General features: G+C 40.3%; 1 protein-coding gene and 1 long non-coding RNA gene across 2 annotated transcripts; both read right to left on the bottom strand.

The window, feature by feature from the left end:
* Positions 1-12: 12 nt before the first annotated feature.
* On the bottom strand, positions 13-16,534 carry rec114 (REC114 meiotic recombination protein). Its single transcript, XM_034076925.2, has 6 exons — positions 16,353-16,534; positions 13,679-13,768; positions 3,448-3,531; positions 2,723-2,896; positions 1,743-1,808; positions 13-374 (listed from the first exon to the last, which is right to left on the bottom strand). Exons 1-6 carry the CDS (start codon positions 16,428-16,430, stop codon positions 210-212), a joined length of 657 nt encoding a protein of 218 aa, XP_033932816.1. The 5' UTR covers positions 16,431-16,534; the 3' UTR covers positions 13-209.
* Positions 9,975-11,109, bottom strand: LOC117440696 (uncharacterized). The gene is made up of 2 exons (XR_004551301.2): positions 10,797-11,109; positions 9,975-10,551 (listed from the first exon to the last, which is right to left on the bottom strand). It is a non-coding gene; the product is annotated as an uncharacterized lncRNA (long non-coding RNA).
* Positions 16,535-23,999: the final 7,465 nt, after the last annotated feature.

Raw genomic sequence — 23,999 nt, forward strand, 5'->3', positions numbered from 1 at the left:
TTTGTTGTATTCTTCCTTTAACCACTTTAATGCAATACCACGAGAAGCATCCTCTTCAGGGCGAATACAACAACTACCACAGTGTAACATTTACAACAACGTCTGCAGTACAGTAACAACCCATAACCACCACCAGGCACTGCCTACTCAAACTCTACACGAATAAAAACGTTGCACTGACTTCTGCCGTCAGCGGTTGTTGGGACTCTTCACTCCGAGAGGATTTTCTTCAGCTCACCTTCCACTTTCTCCACAAACGCGGGAAAGCTGGGATCCATCAGTAACATACGCAGGGTGGACCCCAAGTCACCTTGAATCATAGAATTGTTGCGATACAATTGAGGCAGAATCAAAGCATGCTCTCCCAAGATGTGCTGTGGAAAGGCAAACAATCGAAACACATATGTTAATGCTCAATTTAAGAAAGTATCGACACCCTTTGGTTATATATAAAACACAATTACACAATATGTTGCACAGCGATTTGGGGTGAGGTGTCTTGCCCAGGGACACAACGACATGCTGACTGCAGTGGGACTCGAACTTGCTACCCCGTGATTCAAAGTTCAGCGCACCATCCCACTGAGCCACAGCCTCCCTTGTAACTTTACAATCACTACCTGAGTCAGAGAAATACTTGAAATGAACAGTGAATTAAAAGCAGACAAACAATAGAAACCCCGATGTTAATGCTCAATTTAAGAAAGTATAGGCACTTAGCACCCTGCGCCATATGAAAATCAATGCTCTTCAGTAATATATAAAACTAAATTACAATGAATATGTTGCACAGCGAGTATTTAATTCTGGGTACCACCTTACAATAAGACTACCCTTCATTTATAAACCAGTTATATCATAGTTTGCATACATCGACACAGGCTCACTATTTGGCAAGATGACTAAGCCTTATATTGGCTACTTAGCTAGATTCAACTCAGTGAACAACAGATACCAAGGATGCTGGCTGATGGAGACAAAGTAAGCTAGGTAGCCACTATAAGGCTTAGCAGTATAGATACATGTGGGCTCACTATTTGGCAAGCAACCGGTCACAGGTGCCCTGTTCACCTCATGTCTTATAAAAGCTTATTAATGATTTATAAAGTGTTCGCAACCTAATTAATAAATGAATCACAAACTATTCGTAAACCTTTTATAAGGGTAGTCTTATTGTAAAGTGGTACCTGTAAGGGAAACTTCTGTGTAGCAGCAATGCAGTGGGAGTCACCGACTCAGGAAGGAGACACGGTAGAGCAGGAGCTTCGATGTCAAACACCGATGATTTATTTGGAGTTACGACCGGAGGATTCACATCACAAGTCACACAGTCACGGTGAGACTGCACGGGTGGGTTGCCACGGCAATTCTGGAGCGCCTCTCTCTCGTTAACCCGTTTAACTGGTTTCACAGAGTAATCAACATATCTTGATAAGATAGTTTAACCAGTTGGGCACACTGAGTCACTTGCGTCCGTCACTTATGGCCTCGAGGATGTCATACCTTGGAGTCCACAGACAACAAAGAAGGAAGTGTCCCAGTGCACCCACACCATCTGTGACCCAGTGTTGACCGGTCACAGAATGGGAACAATAACATTATGGCTGAAGCAGCCTATGTCCTTAAAGGAGATAACAGACGTCAGGGCTGGTCATGTACGTCATATCTAGGAGTCTAGGACAATTATTTCCCTAACAGTTCCTAATTCTGTTATATCTCACTTGTAACTTTACAATCCCTACCTGAGTCAGACGCCTGATGGTCACTGATCCCTGGGCCACTTCAGGCTCAGCTCCCACAGCCGCTTGCTGCACACAGACACACAACAGAAGATGAACTCAGTGTGACTCCATAGGTTTCGATCAATGGCTTCATTATTAATTGAAACATATCCACGCCCCAAAGCCCGTTCATCTTCACTGTGACCTCCTGTACTGCGTCTGTTCACTAAAGAGTCCATGTGTGTCTCTGACCTTCGTGTTAAAGGTTGTTATTCACATGGCTGGATTGAAGTTTTACTAAACATTAGAATCAAGGATTAACCGAGTGTTTTCACATTTAAAGAATATAAAATGTTGCTACTGAAATGAAGCAGTATAGACTTTTTAAGGTAGATTGAGTCTTAACTTTAACTGAATGCTTTGAAAGCACGTTGTATTGTTCGCGGTTTCATAATCAACAATTTGACTGTTAAAGGCAATTTTAAGAATTCATCCAGTGACTTAAAAGGTATGCCACCATAAGCTGTATTTATTAATTACTTTTATCATTTTGTGTGTATTCGGTATGGTGGTACACACTGTATTCTACACAACATATTGTATTGTGATTTGCTTCTGATTCATGTACAGTACATGCTCTCATCCTACTGTAGCTGCAGAGGCTAACATTAAGACAGTACTGTAAATAGCACCATCTAGTGAACATACTTTAGCCACTGCTGATGAAACTGACCACAGCACAAAACTTGAGTTTATGCAATCAGTACTGATTATAACATAAATTATGGCACTTTAACATGAAGCTGATATTTTATTTTAAAATGTACAACGGTGACATATGAGGTAAGCGTCTGATTTCTACCAAACAAAGACTATAAAAGGTCAAGCAAAGCAGTATGTCTGTAATACTGTACAGCCACGACTAAGCCATCTATGTCAGAAGGGATTTTCTAACACATTTTAACAGTACAAACAATTTCCTAAATTGTAAAGTGGGCAACCTGTATCACTGGTGCAGGGGTCTCAGCAGGGGACTGATTTGGGGGCAATGGGGCGTCCTCCTGAGCGGTGACAGACGTGTACTCCATCAGTTTTTTCACAGCGCTGGAACATCCATTTATTGCCTCTGTCCTGCTACTCCCATGAAACTGCATCCTCATCATGCGCCTCTCTCCCTGCAGGAAACACACGAACACATTCAAGCTGTGCCCATGAAAGCCCTGTGTGTTGCTTTTGTTAAATCAACAGCTTGCTAAATATAAAAGTAGCTGGGTACACAAGGAGACTTCCAAATGTAGTTTTAAGGAAATGCATGTCTGACTAGCAGGGGCGGACTGGCCATCGGGACGAATCCCGATGGGGCGGTACTGAAGTGGGCCGGTCGGATAAGTCACTAGCACCCCCCGTTGACTATTTACTAGCGGTACCGTGGTGGGCTGGTCGATAGTCCCGGGCTGATTTTTAGTCCCAGTCCGCCCCTGCTGACTAGTCAAATATTTTTGCTCATATTTCAATTTAAGGAGGCTGTGTTTTTATTCAGTTTGTGCAGCACTGCAACCTGAATAAAAACTATAAATGAAAACCCAGAAAACCAATAGTTTACCATTTTACTTTGTTATAGTGGAATAAAAGTAATGGTCTTGATCTTGAAAGAGAGTGATGGTGTTAGTACAGACCTTGAGAAAATACTACCTATCAAGCCATTGCAATTCGTCTCACGACTCACCTCATCTGTAAATCGAAGCATCAGGTTATCAGATTTCTGTTGTACTTTGAAAACTGTGCTTCCACCGAACAAATTGACTGCATCCTGGGGAGAAACACAACAAGACAACAAACGTCCTTAGCAGCCTGGACAGGAAACAGTATTATCCATAGGCTAAATTAAATGTGGAGGGGGTAAATTATACAGGTGTACTATTCCACGTGAAGCAGCTCCATTTCCACACATTCACTCTGGAGTGAGACAAAAACAGATACCTCAAACTGTCTGCAGGGGTCTCTATTTACCCAGTAACCTCCGAGCCTAAACTTTGAGGCTTATAATAAGCTTTTCACACAGGGAATCAAAATAGCAGATGTGTTCATCAAAAGCCAAATATTAAAACAAGCCTATTCTGTTAAATGTGCCTTTTTTAGACGTTGATAATAACATTATATTATTTTATATTATCAACACGCTTTGATAGTAATAGTACCTAATTGTATCTGGGTCCATTGCAAAAATACCATCGCTAAATTACTGTAATTGTAGAAATAAAAATAGGGGATTAACAATTACATTTTTGGTGAAATGCTGGTGAATATGCGATATTCAAATGCTTTATTTCATTAGGGAAACAAATGATTGGATTGTAATGTCAATTTAAATGCACACATCATTTGGGATTATTAAAAAGGGAAAATCTGATGAATGGAAACATACTGCTGTTTTACATAATCCTTCACTCAGGTGGAATGAGATCAGATTATGGATTACTGGTACCTGTATTAGCCTCTGTATATCTTCCATTTCCCTCTTGTTGCGTGTATGTATTGTATTCTCACATGTTGAATTGTTTTTATGTTTAACTGTCTTGACCAGGACTCGCTTGAAAACAAGATCTTGTATCCGAATGGGACCTTCCTGGCTTAATAAAGGTGTATGGAAATCTAACAAATTTAGATGAAGAATGATGGGAATCTTATTTCACAGTCGCCACCTCCCATCCCAGTGGAAGACGTACAGTAAAGGATATTCAGGATCAGCAGATGAGACAGTGCTAATGGCCATCATCATCATCAAAACACCAGAAGTCAGAATATCTTTTTTTAGGAGGCGTGTGGCGCAGTGGATAGAGCCTTGGTGTTCGGATCAGGGGAGCACAGGTTCAAACCCCACTGTGTCGCTGGGCAAGACACTTCACCCCAAATTGCTCCTGTGGGGATTGTCCACAGTATTGAGTATGTGAGTCGCTTTGGATAAAAGCGTCTAACAAGTAAGTTACATGTAATGTAATCTTTTGAAACGATAGTTATTCGTACCTGTGTACAGCCTCCTGAGGGTCCGATTGTGGATGTCATGCGAGCAAAATATGGTGAAGAAAGTGTGTCTAAATTAAATCATATTTTAGACTGCACTGTAACTTTTATCCATGTATTTTTCCTTAATGTTTATTTTATTAGCTTTTCTTTTTTAATGCTTAATGTCTTTCATTTCTTTTTTGTAAAGCACTTTGAATTACCCTGCGTCGAAAAGTGCTATATAAATAAACTTGCCTTGCCTTGCCTTGCCTTGCCTTGCCTTGCCTTGCCTTGCCTTTAAAAACAATGCCATGTACTGCTTTATCTTCTCTGGTGGCTCAAACAAATTGTTATTGTAAATGTGTGAAGGATGCATTTAAGCTTATTTTTTGATGTAGGGCGATGTCTGTGAAGTCAGAAAGAATCTATATTTTAATTAGTGCTGTCAAAATTATCGTGTTAACTGCGGTAATTAATTTTTTGAATTAATTGCGTTAAAATGTTTAACGCATTTAACGCATGTGCAGAATGGCCCGCCCCATACGTGCCACCAGTGGCAGCGCCAGGGTATGGCTGGGGTAGGCTACACCCATACCAAGAAATGGCTTAGCCCCACCATGAAAAATGATGTTAAAGTAAGCAAAATAAAGTCCGCCAACTCGCGGAGTAAATTGCACAGACAGCAGTTAGTAAGATTGATTTCAGTAGCCACGGTTTTGAAAACTTTTGTCACGTAGTGATTGTCTTCTCAATAGAACATATTTGATAACGGCGTGGTGTTGTTGCAGGAAGTCCCGACGGAGAATACTTTTGCTGTAGTACAGGGGTGCACATAACTGGTACGCAGGTTATGTGCGTAATCTGAAATGCGTACCGTCACTTGTGTCACAAAGCGCATTTGCGTACCGACGTACTTGTGAAGCTTTTCCAGAAGGCGGTTAGATCACCGGACGACAGAGTCGGTCTGAACAACGGAACTGTGCCAAAACTACGCCAACCGGCTGCGGAGGGAGACTCCCCCCTTCACTGGAGAACTGCGCTAAAACAGCTGATCACAACGTTCACACTCTGTGGTCACGAAGTACTCCACTAGCCCCCCCCCCTCTGTTGACCTTCCTGAAGTAGCCTACTCCCCCGTTGATAGAAATCAACACGTAATGAATTAAGACCCCACGGTTTGATGATTGATAGGTGTGTGGGTTGTCTTTAATTTTGACACGCAGAAAAATGTTATAATAAACATAGATACTGTATGTTAAATGGATATATCCGCCTTCTTTCATTTATCTTTCCATTCCCAACAATATACAGAAATAAATTGCATATTTTGGACATAGTTCGAATGGTGATTAATCATGATTAATTACTTTTTAAGCTGTGATTAATCTGATTAAAAATGTTAATCGTTTGACAGCCCTAATTTTAATGCAAGCTCTGGACTGGAGCTCCTCATATGCAGGAATCCTCAAATCAAATGTAAGACCTTTTAAGACCTTTTTTAAGACCCTTTCCATACATTTTAAGACCTCATCGCCACTTCCAGTTCTAACCGGTTACCTTGGCGACACACTTGACCTCACATTGACTATATACAGTATTGATTGTCCTTCCTCCTTATCTTCCAACCATTTGGACGCAAACTTTCATTTCCCCATAACGATGTTGTTTAACAACCGGCGTAAACGGAGCTTCGCGCTATCAAGCAGTGAGCGTGCGATGTCCTGTTCAGATGACGTCAAATCCAACGGGATGCCATAAATAAACTACACAGAATCACACTACACACTAGGGCTGAACGATATATCGTGTCACGGCGATAACCGCGATATGCGCGATATTCACATCGCAGGGACGTGGGATATTATGACATTTTTTATTACATTTTTTTTCCATTTTTTTTTTTAGGACGTGCGATATTAAGTAGGTAAATTCACTCAAACATGTCATGTTACAATTATTTTGCTGCTTGCTACAAAAGGAAAACTTGCGCGGCTCTCATGTCAGGAGCACTTGTTGAGTGAGTGACATGCAGGCTCTGCATGCACAGCAAACCACCAATCACAATCATTCTTGATCAGATCACAGCAGGCCCCGCCCCGCTAGTTTGCAGACCATCAAAAAACCGGTAAAAAATGAGCGCGGCACAGGAGGACAATACCGGCGAGAATGAAGATTTACTTCCGAAAAGAAAAACAAAATCAGCCATCTGGAACTATTTTGGATACAAAAAGGTTCTTCTCTTCTTCATTCACAGATGAACCCCCTTATTTGAGGGTAAGCAACATGCATTATCATGACATGTTAGATCATGACTTAAGGTATGATGAGTCAACCAGTTAAGATCCAGACGTCCGTGACTAAAATCCTTCATCCGGTTAAATATAGTTAAAAAAAACGCAATATATATCGCAGGGGGAAAAAATATCGCAATGTCAGTTTTTTTCAATATCGTACAGCCCTACTACACACCTATGCAATGATTACATTCAGGCAGACTGTAGAATACAACCTCTTTGGACAATTTATATACTTATTGATTAGGGATGCCAGTAATTATTCGTTACAGTCTCCATCCATCCATCCATCCATCTTCTCCCGCTTATCCGTGGTCGGGTCTCGGGGGTAGCAGTTCCAGCAGAGAGCCCCAAACTTTCTTTTCCCTGGCGACATCAACCAGCTCTGACTGGGGGATCCCAAGGCGCTCCCAGGCCAGCGAAGATATATAATCCCTCCACCTGGTCCTAGGTCTACCCCTTGGTCTCTTCCCAGCTGGACGTGCCTGGAACACCTCCCTAGGGAGGCGCCCAGGTGGCATCCTAACTAGGTGCCCGAACCACCTCAACTGGCTTCTTTCGACGCGAAGGAGGAGCGGCTCAACCCCGAGTCCTTCCCTGATGACCGAACTTCTCACCTTATCTCTAAGGGAGACACCAGCCACCCGGCGGAGGAAACCCATCTCGGCCGCTTGTATCCGCGATCTCGTTCTTTCGGTCATGTTACAGTCTCCATAATTGAATATTATTTTTAAAAATCGATTTTATTTATATATTTTTTTATTATTATTATATTTTTTTTAGTTTCAACCAAAATATAGACTAATGCTAATTATAGTAATAATAATTGTAAATGGCCATTGGTCACACCACCAGTTTGTTTTACTGTAAACTTGGAGGCAGACTGCACGGTCGGTCGAATAATCGATTATTATTCGCCAGGGCTGCCCAATAATCGATTTTGATCATGGTCAGTTTCTGGCAACCCTATTATTGATACAAGCTACAAAATGTAATACCTTGGAAAATGCCGTTTAATACTTTTTAATAGCCTTAATTTTCGCTAAATTGATTTATCAACTTTTAATACTTTTTAAGACCCCGCGGACACCCTGGAAGTACATTTCAGTTGTGTTCAAAGACAATTCCCAAAATGCTCTTAAGACTGTATAATGTAACCTAAAGAACTAAGCTCTCTGTGCTGAAGCTTCCAGAGCATTCCCTGCAGCAATCTTTAATAGACCAGTCTATCATCCTGGGTGAAAGCTCTGTGCAGTCTGACCTGAATAACTGTCTGGCACCCTGGTGCAGCTTGATAGCTATGTCACCTGACAGAACTTCATTAATGAGACATTGAGTAGTCCCTCACATGTGTGTTGCCTGCACGGCAAGAAGTTAACTTTTAAAAAGGTCACAACAACTGGTAAAATCTCCAGATTCATTTAACATCTTTACTTTGGCAATGTAACCAACCTAAAGATAAAAGGTTATCTGTTGACAAAGTTGATTGAACACCATTATATTTGAAGGTGAGATTGGTCACATTTGCTATTAGCCTACTTATATGTACATGTGCTGTGCCAAGGTTGGCAACTAACCAATGTATGAATAGGTTAACAAATGCCAAGTCCATGTTCAATGAGGCATATCAAATGAAATTGAATCACGGCATGCAAATTCACACCAGACCTGACTACCATCAAAAATATATCAAAATCTGAATCAAGCCAGAAGTGGGATTATACATTTCTGAGTGACATTTGGCGCGACCCAACCGTCACAATCCGGTCAAATGTCATAAGGTTTGAGCGGAAATGTCAAGCTCTTCACCAGAATATTTCATATGCCCTTAATCGAAGATTGCTATCCGGAAAGCAGATTTCTGTTACAGATTTACATTCGAGGAAGTGTAATGCGCTTCGATGAAAGGTGGGAATGAAAAATGCTTTTTATATATAGGTTGTAATTGTTTTATATTCACAGAGAAGCTATAATAAAATCAAAGCACACACATGAACACAAACCCTACAGGTACATAATATGATTTACTCTTTGAAGAGAGTGGTAGAGCATGTCCAATCCAAAAATGTCCTTTTGAAGTAGCATTGCTAACAATTAACTGAGTTCATACAGGATGCTCCATTTATATTGAGAAGCACAACAAGTAATAACAACTGTGTCGGAGCATGACAACCGCAGCTTCATCCTCCAGCCATTTTTGTTAAAGCAGCAGTACTTTTTCTGAATTGAAGAGCTTCATGGACAGCTACACTGCAACGGCTAACCTATGCAACAGTGTTCCTTGTTCTGCTACAGTAGAGGCAACATGTCAAGGTCTTATGAGCTAGACGTTGAATATTAACACCATTTTTTAAAGCATGATTTGTCTTTGTTAAATCCTCACGAGTTTCTGTTCCTATGATTAAATGCTCACACCCATACCGCTTGTAGGTAAAAGCAAAAAGAGGCTTTTGTAGATCCATTCATACAGGTTGGTGAAAATAAAATGACTGCCTGTTTATCTCCTCACACTCAGTCTTAAAGATAATCTCTAAAGTCACGTGCGCTCACTTGTTACGGTAACAAATACAACATAATATACAGTAATTGCAATTTTTAGAGTAGACACACAGAGCTTGAATAAATGTTTGCACTGATGTACATTTCCCAAAGATATTGAAGTAAATGTTATTTTGTGTTATTTTGCATATATTGATTGTTGTGCTTTTATCTTAATGTGTGCATATGTATAAATGTGTCTGTTGATTGTGTATATATTAGGGGTGCACCGAATGGGAAATTCTTGGCCGAAACCGATACCGAAAATAGGAAACAGTTGGCCGAATGCCGAAAGGCCGAAAATGATTAATAGAAATATATATATATAATGTATACATTTTTTACCAATGTTGTTCAGCTACCTGATTATGGAAATAGACATGATTATGGCAAAACATAACTTAAATAATAATCACTATTATGGGTCCATAAAACATTTATTCAGCACTTTTGAACATTTGTACATTTATTTTCTCTGTAGGATAATAACTACAACAAAGTGCATTCAGAACAAAGCCAAGGGGCTTTAAAACAGCATAAACATCTAGGCCAGTAGGCCTACAACAAAATAGTGTCAACAACAACAACAACAAATGCACCTATAAGTGCATGCATACAAATGTGCAAACTGGATAAATCCACATGAATGTAACTATAGTATTTACAAATGAAAGCTTATGATAAGCCTATGATAAGCCAGCCTTGTCTACTTATTAAGGAAATGTGGGAGGTTCTTTTTAATGAACAGTAGCTTCTCTGCTTTATCAGCCATGAGTCTGTTCCTCTTCTCATCAAGCACATGAGAGGCAGCGCTGAACAGTCTCTCGCTGTCAGTGCTTGTGCATGGAGCACTCAAATACTTGCGTGCCACCTTGGCCAGGTCAGGAAAGCGGTCTTGTTTGTTTCTCCAGTATCCAAGAGGGTTCTCGCTTCTGGGGATGGGTACTTCTGAGAGATAATCATCTAACTGTTGAGCGGTTGAGCTTGTCACCAGCCTGGCATTTGAGAGGTTTGAGAGAATAAGATTGTATTTAAAATAGGGACAGTGCATAATGAACATTTAGTCAAATGTATATTTACGCATGCCAGATCACTTGGCAGACAAATAAAATCATCTGACATGTCAAAAGAAATTACAACATTAAGAGCATATTACATAGCAGCACATACAGTACTAATAAATATCACATTCAGTAGCACATAGTACAGTAAGTAACCAAGTCAGAACAGAGTAGCCTACCTATTTGGGGTAGTATTCTCTTCCATGATCTCGTTGAACATATCAGACAACGAGGGTGGTTGCCCCCTCTCCTCCTCCTCCTCTGCTGTAGACAGACGAGCCCTTTTTTCTGTGGTCTGCGTCACGTCTCCTGTGCTGTGCGCAGCAGCCTCCCGAAGTGCTGAAAGTCTTTGAAGTTACACCCCCTCGAGAAATGTCAGCTGAACACGTTTTGCAAATCGCAATCCGCGACTCTTTATCTGATATTGTGAAGTATCTCCAAGCGGCAGACATGTTGACTGTGAGCCAGCCGTGAGCATGGTCCCTGCCTCGCCGCGTCGCCGCGTCTTTATTACGTCATCACAACAACACGTTAGGTTGCCTGTTCTGATTTTTCGGTGATATTTTTTCGGTGCTAAAACCCTTTCGGCCGAAAGGGCCTTTTTAACCATTTTCGGCCGATTATTTTTCGGTGGCCGAATTTTCGGTGCATCCCTAGTATATATTAGGGCTGTCAAGTTAACGCGTTAATAACGCGTTAACGCAAAAAAAAATTAACGCCACTAATTAATTTAACGCGATTAACGCATGTGTATTTTTTTTCCTCGGCTGCCCCGTAGTGTCAGAGCGCATCGAGTTTAAAATACCATATACAAACTGATGCTGACCGCCCCGCTCCTGCCGCCCGCTTGTGGCAGACCACACTTCCACGCTCACCGGCAGGCACCGACTGGCCATCGGGAGGACCGGGAGGGTGTGTGTCTGTGTGGCCCGAGCGAGCGAGCGAGAGAGAGACCTTACGTGCATTACCGTACCGCAGTGTGAACGCGGCTATTGTTGTTGTTAGCATCTGGTGCTAGCTAGCTGCGCTAACGGATATAAGGAGCTGTTTAAATGAAAACAGAGGAGCGCTCCATCCACACAACTGCACCGAGCACTTGACTTTATGCAGGAAGCAGACAGTGGGACATTGTACGAGAAGTCAGCACACTCATGATTGCAGCAACATGATTGCAGCGTCCAGGCAGCTCCCGTTCGAGCACACACACACACACACACACACACACACACACACACACACACACACACACACACACACACACACACACACACACACACACACACACACACACACACACACACACACACACACACACACACACACACACACACACAATTTGTATTGTATGAGAGAGGTTCCAGGTTGAATTGAGGCGAATATTTGTAATGTTCAGAGGTTGTTGTGTTTAATATTCATGAGAATATTTGTCATTGTTCAAATGATAATAAACATTAGCATAAAGCATATTTGTCCACTCATATGTTGATAAGAGTATTAAAAACTTGAAAAATATTCCTCTAAGGTACATTTAGAACAGATAAAAAATGTGCGATTAATTTGCGATTAATCGCGATTAACTATGGACAATCATGCGATTAATCGCGATTAAATATTTTAATCGACTGACAGCCCTAGTATATATATAGGATATACATCTTTTTGTTTTTGTATTCGGGATTGTGGGAAACGGTATTTTGATCTCTCTGTCTGTACACACAAACTGAAAGATGGACAATAAAGTTGATTTTGATGATAAACAATATTTAACTGCTAAAGGCATTTGGCTCACTTTGTATTGAAAAAACTGAAGTCTATCTTGTAGGGCTGCAAGATATTGGAAAAAACTGACATTGCGATATATATTTTTGTTTTTCCCCTGCGATATATATATATTGCGACATGGAAAAATACAGGAATTGAAGAAAAGACAGTTTTTTTTTTGTCCGCAAACCATCCTTTCTTGAACTTTAATGCTAAACCTGAGTCAGAACTAAACATGGAGAAGCAGCGTTCAGTTAGTATGCTCCAAATATCTGGAACAAACTCCCAGAAACCTGCAGGTCCGCTGCAACTCTGACTACTTTTAAATCCAGGCTGAAGACTTTTCTTTTTGCCGCTGCTTTTAATTGAACTATTCACATCTTAAACTGCACTGTAACTTTTATCCATGTATTTTTTCTTTTAATGTTTATTTTATTAGCTTTTCTTTTTAATGACTTCTTTTAATTTTAAATGCCATTTTCTTAATGTCTTTCATTTTTTGTAAAGCACTTTGAATTGCCTTGTGTTGAAAAGTGCTATATAAATAAACTTGCCTTGCAATTGGTGTTTTTTTAACGATATTTAACCGGATGAAGGATTTTAGTCACGGACTTCTGGATCTTAAGTTATCAGAGCAACAAGCTGAGCTAGCTCGGTTATCCTGCTGTGATCTGATCAAGAATGATTGTGATTGGTGGTTTGCTGTGCATGCAGAGCCTGCATGTCATTCACTCAAGTACCCCTCACATGAGAGCCACGCAAGTTTTCCTTTTGTAGCAAGCAGCAAAAGAATTGTAACTACGTGATTATCGTCACGACACGATATATCGTACAGCCCTACTTGAAGGTGAGTATATTTTCCTTTTTAATCAACATTTGAATAACCTATGCTTATGTTATTCTAAACCATAAACCTTGCAGTCTATATAATGACTTATGTTTCAAAACGTATATTTAATGCAATCTCAAAATAAGAAAGGTATTTTTGTATTTGTTGTTCTTTTACTCAAAAAGGGAAGGAAGCACAATCCGAATTAATCAGAAAGACAAAAATACTCTACAGTGAATTACTATAACTGCAATCCCCAATGAAATTAGACAAAATGTACGGTATAAAAATACAATATAGTGTTACAGAAAGCTGTGAATAAATACAACTAACCTCAAAGATAAAGCAAAATGATCTATCTTGGGTCTGGATATAAACATACAGTCAGAGAGGCCCAACCTTCAGGTCTGTATATCATAATGCATGGAAACAGAAAACAAAAACAGAATCCTAGGCACACAGTGTTCTTACCAGGCTTTCCTGTCCTTGCGAAATCAGCAAGTGTCCAGATGCCGCGATTGTCATGAACATTTCAGGTTTATCACAATTTGCCTCGAACAGCTGGTGAAAAAAAAGGAGAATATTAGGGCAAAATGTGTATTCCTAACTCATGATGGATCTTTCTATACATTTGAGAGGTTTTTTGTCAAGAAGAAATAAATGGTAGGCTATAAGAGACAGTTAATCAGCATTGAATTATACATTTCTATCTGCTCCTTGAGGTGTTTTATAAGATCACGAGTGTCTAGAATAATTACTTTTATTTAATATCAGCCAGATACAATCTTGTAATCCTAGACTCACAAATTGAGTTGAACTGTATACATCCTGCAATGTGGTAGAGTCTTGTGGGTGGAGTGTAATGGCGCATTTCCACTGCAGGGCTTAGTACGGTATAGGTAGGCCTTGGTAGGCCAGGCTCACTTTATGCTGCGTTTCCATTACAGTTTAGGAACTGGTGCAGTAACTATAGTAACGCAGTGTAAGCGGAGCCGTGAAGTCATCTTCAATGCGAACCACAAAACCAACATCAGCCGTTAGCTGTTAGCACACAGAGCTCACAGCTCCTCATATCTGTTCAGAAACTAGACACAAGTTAAACAAGAACAAACCACAGACTGTCTGTGTCATGGCGAATATAGTCGCTGGTTTATTTATGTCTGTACACCGTTGTTGTGAGTGTAGACGGTCGGAGCATATACTGCGTTAGCTTAGCCGATCTCCATTCACTAATTTGGCACAAATACTTAGGAATGTATTCATATTACTGCATTTCTGCTGATGACGACATTTCCGCATGATTTCAAAGTAAGAGCATGATGGTTTATTTAATGCTCTGTTTTTTTATTATAATGAACAGCGGAACATTAGATGCATTCTTTATCATCATCATCATGTTATAGTGATACAGTTGTTTGTGTTAGTTTATTGGATCAATATAGCATATATCGAGCACTTTCGTTGAAGTACAGGCTATACGCCACTTTCGGATCCCGGGGGGAGCAGCTGGCAGCAAGCAAAGCAGTCCAGATAAAACTCTTTCTTCATTGTTTGTTGTGTATTCAGTCAAGCGGGTCGAAGTTACAAAGCACTTCACATCTTATTAATCGGCCTAATTTTACTTTACCAGTGCAGTAATAAAGTAATCTGTAGAAAAGCACCGTATTTAGGTTAGCCTTCATAGTAAGGCTACATTAAATGTTATAATATTCATCGTGTTCTTTCTACTATTTATGCATATATTCCTGTCTATTGCTTTCATTCGTATTTAATATTATGTTTATACTTGTTTCCACACATTTCACAATTTGGGATGAATGAAGTGCCTGCCTGCCAGTTGTTTTGTTTGGAAAGGTTTTGTCATTGTATTGCTCTTTACCGGCACCTGCAGAGTACAGGACTTTACATTGTAACTTTGACCCGCTGCCAGCTGCTCCCCCCGGGATCCGAAAGTGGCTTACTGTATAGCCTGTACTTCAACATCAACGAAAGTGCTCGATATATGCTGTATTGAACAAATAAACTAGCACAAACTAACTGTATCACTATAACATCATCATGATCATGGTGGTGGTGGTGGTGGTGATAAAGAATGCATCTAACGTTCAGCTGTTCATTATAATAAAAAACAGAGCATTAACAGAGCACTTTGAAATCATGCGGAAATGTCATCATCAGCAGGCCATCACTAACCGAGTGACACGAGTAGATTTTAGAAGAGACTGGCGGAAAATGTCTCAAAATTCCGTGTGTGTAAAAAGATGATCCACAAGCAGAAATGTGAGATCGACGATCAGAGATTTGAGATCCGCAAGCGCATTTTTGGTCGACAAAATACAAAATGGATTCACAAATGCCTGATCGAAAGTTGTAAATGTTAAAGAGATATTCACAGATCTTTTTTTATTTGTGAAAATATTTAGCGTATTTGCAGATCCGTTTTACACTTGCACATTTATTTGTGAGTTTGCAAATCTTTTAAATGCATTTGTGGATGGTGTTTTACATTTACATATCACATATTTACACACAAATTATTTTTATGTTCACACAAATAATTATGAGACATATCTATGCCCATACCAACCCTCCCGATTTTCGCGGGACACTCCCGATTTCATTGCCCTCTCCCGTTTTCCTCCGGGATCATATTTCTCCCGCATTTCTCCTGATTTCTGACCAAATCAGATTTACTCACGACTGTTTCCACTCGGACTTTAATACAGCTACACCATTGTTTCTGAGAGGGTGTTCAAGATAGTCACAGAAAACAGAACAAGAATGGAAAACTCTACCCTCAACTCACTCCTTTCCGTTTACAACTACAATAAGAAGCATGTTCATGTTAATCTAACAGCTCCGGAGATCCACTAGCGACCCCCCCCCCCCCCTCTCAAGTATGGGTCTACATTGAAACTTTATCAACGATTTAAGCATTGAGTTTGAATGCATGTATGCACACAATACTGTTTTAATAATCAAACACATGATAGCTGCAGAATATGGTTCATTGTTGTGACTAAAAGACCAGCTAATATCGGCCTCTGAAGAGATGCTAACGTTAGCATAATCTGAAAACTAGCAAGTAACTAACTAGTGAGCTAGCATAAATCATGTTAATAACAAGCTAACTAAAAAGCCGTACCTTCAAAGGCGTTCCACCTTTAGATGCCGGAATATAGCGCCCATAGCGTTTTAACGTCCATTTATGACTGGTGCCCATTTCAGTAGCCTATGTTTTGCGTATTTTCTGGCTAACTGAACAACAGCACTTGACTTCTGCTAATAAACAGTGGGCTGGCCTGGCCCTGTTCACGAAATGGCGCGCAGCGTGAGGACACCGCCCACTTTAACCAAATGCGTAACACATGTTTTACTTTGACTGACCAAAGACTGTCTTTACTCTCTTTTTGTATTATTTTCAGGAATGACAACACTTGTATGCAGTGGTGTAAAGTAACTAAGTAGATTTACTCAAGTACTGTAGTTAAGTACAATGTTTTTGCTGCTTTGTTCTTCTACTCCATTACAATTCAGAGGTAAATAGTGTAGTGTAGTGCCGAAAGATAGGGAGTCAGAGGCGGTGCAATGAAGGTGCAAAAGGGAACTTTATTTGAGAGCAGCTAATGTCATGTTGTCCTGTTGCAGTCCGGGAAGAAGAGAGAGAAGCCAGGGCCCTTTCTCATTTCATCAAATCCCCCTCCTCGACTCCTCGGTCCTCCGGTAGTGACCCGGAAATGAATTTCAGCGCGCCATGTTGAAGGACATCTAATTTCTCTAAATGCACTTCGAGGACCGAGGATCGAGCCTCGAGGAGGCTCTCTGGAGGAGCTATAACCGAGGATACACTGATGGGTCCTCCACGGTCCTCCACGGCTCCTTCGTGGATGCATTTCCGGCAACAGAGATGTTTCAAAGAATCATGACGCACGGCCGGACTTATCTCAGCCAATGACAGCTCTGCATGCATCCCCTGGATATTATTTTATTAACTGCTTTCATCGCGACGCGATGTTTACAGAGAGAACAGCTGTGAGGTCCCTGCAGAAAGCAGAGCAGTGTGTATAATATATATCACTCAGTAGAACAGGCCTACTCTTTTTGCTTTAGTTTAGTAGATATCTACAAACAAAGAGTCGATATTTTTCTAAAACCATTTAGTGCTTCACAATAAAATACACCACGGCTGTAGCCTGTTTTAGGAGCTGTATATGCGTGTGTGTGGTGTTGTAGGTGTGTGTGGTACAGTGTGTGCATAGATGCAGCGGACAGACAGGTGTCAGTTGGTTTGGTGTCCTCTGCTTACTTTTAATACTTGTAAATAAAACTTTTGGCCCGTAATTTATTTTCCTCATTTCAGCGACCAGAGGGGAGAGGGGGGGATATATCCAGTCTCTGATAGTGTTACGTTATTATGAGAGTGCTCTGCTTGATTCTGAAATTGTATATATTTATATAAATATATACATATATATATGTGTGTGTGTGTGTGTGTGTGTGTGTGTGTGTGTGTGTGTGTGTGTGTGTGTGTGTGTGTGTGTGTGTGTGTGTGTGTGTGTGTGTGTGTGTGTGTGTGTGTGTGTGTGTGTGTGTGTGTGTGTGTGTGTGTGTGTGTGTGTGTGTGTGTGTGTCCGCATCTGTAGCCATTATTGTCTCATTATAACGCACTGTGAATGAATCAAAGTAAATATATAAGTCATCATGAACACATCTGTCCATCAGACAGAGGGCTGCTGTGCCTCCTGTCATCATTAATGGACGTCTCTTTAAAATGACCGCTCAGAGGAGAGGAGTTCTCATTTCTCTAACCGCCTGCTGCTTCCCCTCCTCTCTCCTCGGTTCCCCTCCTCGGCTCCTCCGCTCGCATCTCCTGAGGGCAGGACTAAGTATCGAGGATAGGAGTCGAGGAGGGGAGTTAGAGAAATGAGAAAGGGCCCAGGAGGGCACACAATATAGCAAACACATAACATGTCCGTGTGGGAACAATACCCCCAACTGTAGTTCCATGTATGAATTAGTGATGTGTCGGTCGCGAACGAGCCGGCTCTTTTAAGTGAACGACGGGAGCCGGTGTTATGCCGTAGGTTGAAGCCTTGCCGTGGATTGAAGCCCTGTTCGCGGGGACGCGCAAAGGTGACGTCATCGCCTGTTTTGAGCGTTCACCGTTTTCTAAGCTTTTTTCACCCTTTTCAAAGCTTTTTTCTCTCTTTTGAGTGATATATTAGGATTAAACAGCAAACGGCTGAGTAAATAATGTGCATACAATTGCGAGGAGGCTCGTTTTAAGGACACGTTTTTCAGATCTGTCACAATCTTCGTATTGGAATAAACTTACGTTTTGAGTGTATAGTCCCACTCTGTTATATTCCGGCTCCTTCCTACAGAACAGACAATGACAGGATAATATGTGATTTATCAATAGTGCTATTTCTTAAAACCTTCTCTGTTGTTTAAGTGTCTGATAACCACGAATAGTAAGCAATGATATAACAGTAATGATATCACATGATCATGTCAGACACTGTTATTTTCAATCAAGCCTAAAAGATAATGTGTTCAACTGGCTTCACTCACTTGAATTGCTCCTTTGAATATCATTTTTATATATTACTACTCAACACATGTTTGTATTGTAAATGAATGCTTTGAAAGGTGCCCTAAAATAAAGTGTATTATTGATCTTGTATCTGTGCCTCTATTACATTACATATCATTTTCTATCACACTATTAATGTTCCTTATTTTAGACTAGGTTAATCCTGGTGTCAATAGGGAAGATCAGCACTGTTCTCTACATAACATGTTCAGAGCAGGTATTTCTCCTGCCGGATTTGGAACCCCCCCCCCCCCTATATCTTTCTCCAGGACAGTCACAACTTCACCAAAATCACACTGGTGTTGCCTGTTCCCCTCTAGTTTGTGCTCACCAAAGCATTTTACTCTGCGCCCAGCAGGTACAAAAATAAAGAGGGGCTTCAAAATCCGGCAGTGCAGTTGTTAGAGCTGCCGGATTTTGAAGCGCCCCCTGTCATTTTAGCCAGGAAAGTCACAATGTCACCAAAATCACACTGGTGTTGCCTGTTCCCCTCTAGTTTGTGCTCACCAAAGCATTTTACTCTGCGCCCAGCAGGTACAAAAATAAAGAGGGGCTTCAAAATCCGGCAGATCAGGTGTTGGTGCTGCCGGATTTGGAACCCCCCCTATATCTTTCTCCAGGACAGTCACAACTTCACCAAAATCACACTGGTGCTGGCTGTTCCCCTCTAGTTTATGCTCATAAAAGCATTTCACTCTGGGCCCAGCAGGTCAAAAACTAACAAGGGGCTTCCATATCCGGCAGTGCAGTTGCTAGAGCTGCCGGATTTTGAAGCGCCCCCTGTAATTTTGGCCAGGATAGTCACAATGTCACCAAAATCACACTGGTGCTTGCTGTTCCCCTCTAGTTTTTGCTCACAAAAGCATTTTACTCTGGGCCTAGCAGGTACAAAACTAAAGAGGGTCTTCCAAATCCGGCAGCACCAACACCTGATCTGCCGGATTTTGAAGCCCCTCTTTATTTTTGTACCTGCTGGGCGCAGAGTAAAATGCTTTGGTGAGCACAAACTAGAGGGGAACAGGCAACACCAGTGTGATTTTGGTGAAGTTGTGACTATCCGGAGAAAGATATAGGGGGGGTTCCAAATCCGGCAGGAGAAATACCTGCTCTGAACATGTTATGTAGAGAACAGTGCAGATCTTCCCTATTGACACCAGGATTAACCTAGTCTAAAATAAGGAACATTAATAGTGTGATAGAAAATGATATGTAATGTAATAGAGGCACAGATACAAGATCAATAATACACTTTGTTTTAGGGCACCTTTCAAAGCATTCAATGTCACTTTAAAATACAATTTAAATAGTTGCATTACAATACAAACATGTGTTGAGTAGTAATATATAAAAATGATATTCAAAGGAGCAATTCAAGTGAGTGAAGCCAGTTGAACACATTATCTTTTAGACTTGATTGAAAATAACAGTGTCTGACATGATCATGTGATATCATTACTGTTATATCATTGCTTACTATTCGTGGTTATCAGACACTTAAACAACAGAGAAGGTTTTAAGAAATAGGACTATTGATAAATCACATATTATCCTGTCATTGTCTGTTCTGTAGGAAGGAGGAATATAACAGAGTGGGACTGTACACTCAAAACGTAAGTTTATTCCAATACGAAGATTGTGACAGATCTGAAAAACGTGTCCTTAAAACGAGCCTCCTCGCAATTGTATGCACATTATTTACTCAGCCGTTTGCTGTTTAATCTGATATATCATTCAAAAGAGAGAAAAAAGCTTTGAAAAGGGTGAAAAAAGCTTAGAAAACGGTGAACGCTCAAAACAGGCGATGACGTCACCTTTGCGCGTCCCCGCGAACAGGGCTTCAATCCACGGCAAGGCTTCAACCTACGGCATAACACCGGCTCTCGACCGCGAACGAGCCGTTTTTTGTTTTGTTTTTGCGGAGGGATCTCGATCAGCATGAAGGCACATTATGCAATGTGCAATATGCACATTATCCCGCTGGCCACATTCTCAACAAAGTAACGAAATGACTCCCAATATTAATTGAAATGCTTTTATGGATTTAGAAAATGATTTTATTGATTTAAAAAATAGTTGTATGTATTGATTTAAATTGACATGCATCCGCTAAGAAAAGTAGTCCGTTGTTACTGTTTGAGCTAACGTAACAACGGCAGGAACTACTTCGATAGTGTTTTTGAGGAGCTTTTTGATTACAGATTTGAAAACATCGTTGCTTGCTTTAAAAGTAGCACAATTCATTATGTCAAACCTTGGAAAGTATCTAGATATCCCTGCCCTAATGCCAAAGTAACTGGCAACTGAATATGTGTCGCCGTTTGATGTCTGGACCGCTGCGTAAAAAGGAGGGTTTCTGCCCCATTACTTCTCTTCTTACTTCTATAAGAATAAAACACGGAGGACGGAGATCTCTTTTTGTCCCCCTCTTCTCCCCGCTGCAGCCTAGCAGCTGATCTCAAAGCACGCTCCCCTCTCCTGCAGGGTGGCGTGGTCAGCTGCAGCTCACAGAATCAGCCTCCTACAAAAACAGCGCTGGAAAGAGCAACTAGAGCGAAATGAGGCATGGCTAAAATGCAGGATCTTTTTGGTATTTTTTTTAAATAGTTTTTATAGGTGTTGCTATCTGTTTTGTGTAGCGTGGTTCTACAAGCAAGTCAATGCATTCATTGGGTTGTATCAGAGAGTTACACGGGTCTGTAAATGCAATGAAAACAATTGGCCACAGCAAATCATTTATATTAAACATGTAATTTTTACTTTTGAATACTTCAGTACAAAGGATGTATTGAATAATTTAAGTGATATACGTGTACACTGTACACATATAAATCATTAGTCAAAACAGGGCTACATTTGATTTAATTAAAAGGTATAATATGTGGTAAACTGAAGAGCCGTTTGGGAGCCGAATGAGCCGGCTCTTCTTGGTGAGCCGAGCCAAATGATCCGGCTCACCAAGAAGAGCCGGAATTCCCATCACTAGTATGAATTATGTAACCCAGTGTATTAATAGGTGGTCATCACACAAGCCCCCCGAGAATTCAAACATGGCAAAAAAAATCCTCGCGTCCGTGGAGGAAGCATCACAGGGGCCGAGGAGGGCGGGGTCGCAGGTGAGCCAGCCACGGACGATTCCAAAATTCCCCAGCATTTCGAGAAAAAAACTTGAGTTTCTTTTGCAGTGTTCGGGTCCGTCCCGGAAACTTCTCGAGACGTTGCCAGGGTCACCAGTGTAGTGCCGAGAGATAGGGAGTCAGAGGCGGTGCAATGAAGGTGCAAAAGGGAACTTTATTTGAGAGCAGCTGAGGTCATGTTGTCCGGTTGCAGTCCGGGAAGAAGAGCGAGAAGCCGGGCACACAATATATAGCAAACACATAACATGTCCGTGTGGGAACAATACCCCCAACTGTAGTTCCATGTATGAATTATGTAACCCAGTGTATTAATAGGTGGTCACCACAGACAGTAGCCTACTTTTACTCCACTACACGAATTGAATATTGAATACCTATAGTTACTTAGCATATTTGGATTAATGATGTGAAATATAATAAACTACATTTACCAGCTTTGATAACACTAATGCATCAACATTTATAATCAAAACATATGATTTAAATGATTCTGCAATGGGCCAATCTGCATAATGAATACTTTACTTTAAGTACTTTTTCCACCTCTGCTTGGATGTTCTTTCACCACCATATCATATATATATATATATATATATATATATGTATATATATATATATATATATACATATATATATATATACATATGTTAGTAAGTAAGAAGTACTCAGATCCTCTCCTTGAGTAGAAGTACAAATACTATGATCTTAAAATACTCAGCTAAGTAAAAGTCCTGATTTCAAAATTAAGTTAAAGTGCAAAATTACTAGTATTACATTAAAATGACCTATTTTAGAATAATATAATTGAATAAGTATTAACTGCTAAATGTACTTCAAGTATCAGAAGTGAAAGTACTTGTCATTTGTCAATGTGGACACAATTATATAAAGTAAATAGCTGAGTGTTATACAAATTTAGTGGAGTAATGAGTACAATTCTTGCCACTGAAATGTAGCAGGGTAAAAGTATAAAGTAGCTTTAAATGGAAATGAAAGTACAAATATGTCAAAAAAGTACTCAGTAAATATACTTAGTTACTTCCCACCACTGGTCAGTAGGTCATAGCCATAGGCCTACTGCTATGCTTAGATCCACATGTATTGCTTTGTGACTCCAAAGTTGGCCAACGGGGAAAGTGTCCAATGAAAACATATGATTACATATAAAAAGAAGCACATCAAGATTGTATGTACAAACAATCTTATTTGGGATTGATACTCTGTAGCTTTTCTGCTTTTCCCGTAGACTTATATTTGTATTATGACCAAGACTAAGTGAGTGGTACATTTGCTCGACTGTTCACAAGGTGACACGGTTTATAAAATTGCCTCAAATCAGTTTTGTTGTCGAACATTGATATATATATATTTCTTGTTTGTTATTTCAAGCTATTTTTTGGCTTCTCTGCTTTATTGGATAGTGATATGTTGGAGAGAGAAAAGGGATGACAAGCAGCAAATGGCCCAGGCTAGACTGGACACAGCCTTGATACATGGCAAGAAGGTGAGATACGAGGATTCCTATCTGTCCTTATGATTCAGGTATTATATATCCTACATTCGTATTGTTGTAATTGACTGATTCTATGTCAAAACAGTCCGCAAATGGTGTTGTTCCTGATAATTAAAGCACCTTGTTATGCTGTTTGAATAAAGATTATTATTATTTCGGCAATAAAGTTTCAGCAGTTAAATCAGCTCTATTAGATGTCTACCTTGTCTGGCTCACAATAGTTTGCTTGTAAACATCCAAGCTGATCCCCACTCTGTAATTTATTTTTCTTTCAATGTCCAGCTGCTAATATGACTAACAAGAGACTCAGCACAGGTAAGACATAAGACAGAAGATGGTAAGAAAAGGGATGATGGCTCTCAAAGAATTTCAAAACAACTGAGCAAAGTAAAGTTGTGATAATCCCTGATATTAAATATGATAATATGTTGCTTTTCAAAATTGCTTTGTATAATACAGAAGTTGGGTATTTTAAATGTTTTAAGAATCTTATAGATAGTATGGCGTTAATGAAACATCATGTCCACCTTCCTTCTTGAACACATAACA

Source organism: Pseudochaenichthys georgianus, chromosome 3 (genome assembly GCF_902827115.2).
Source record: "Pseudochaenichthys georgianus chromosome 3, fPseGeo1.2, whole genome shotgun sequence".
Lineage (NCBI taxonomy): Eukaryota > Metazoa > Chordata > Actinopteri > Perciformes > Channichthyidae > Pseudochaenichthys > Pseudochaenichthys georgianus.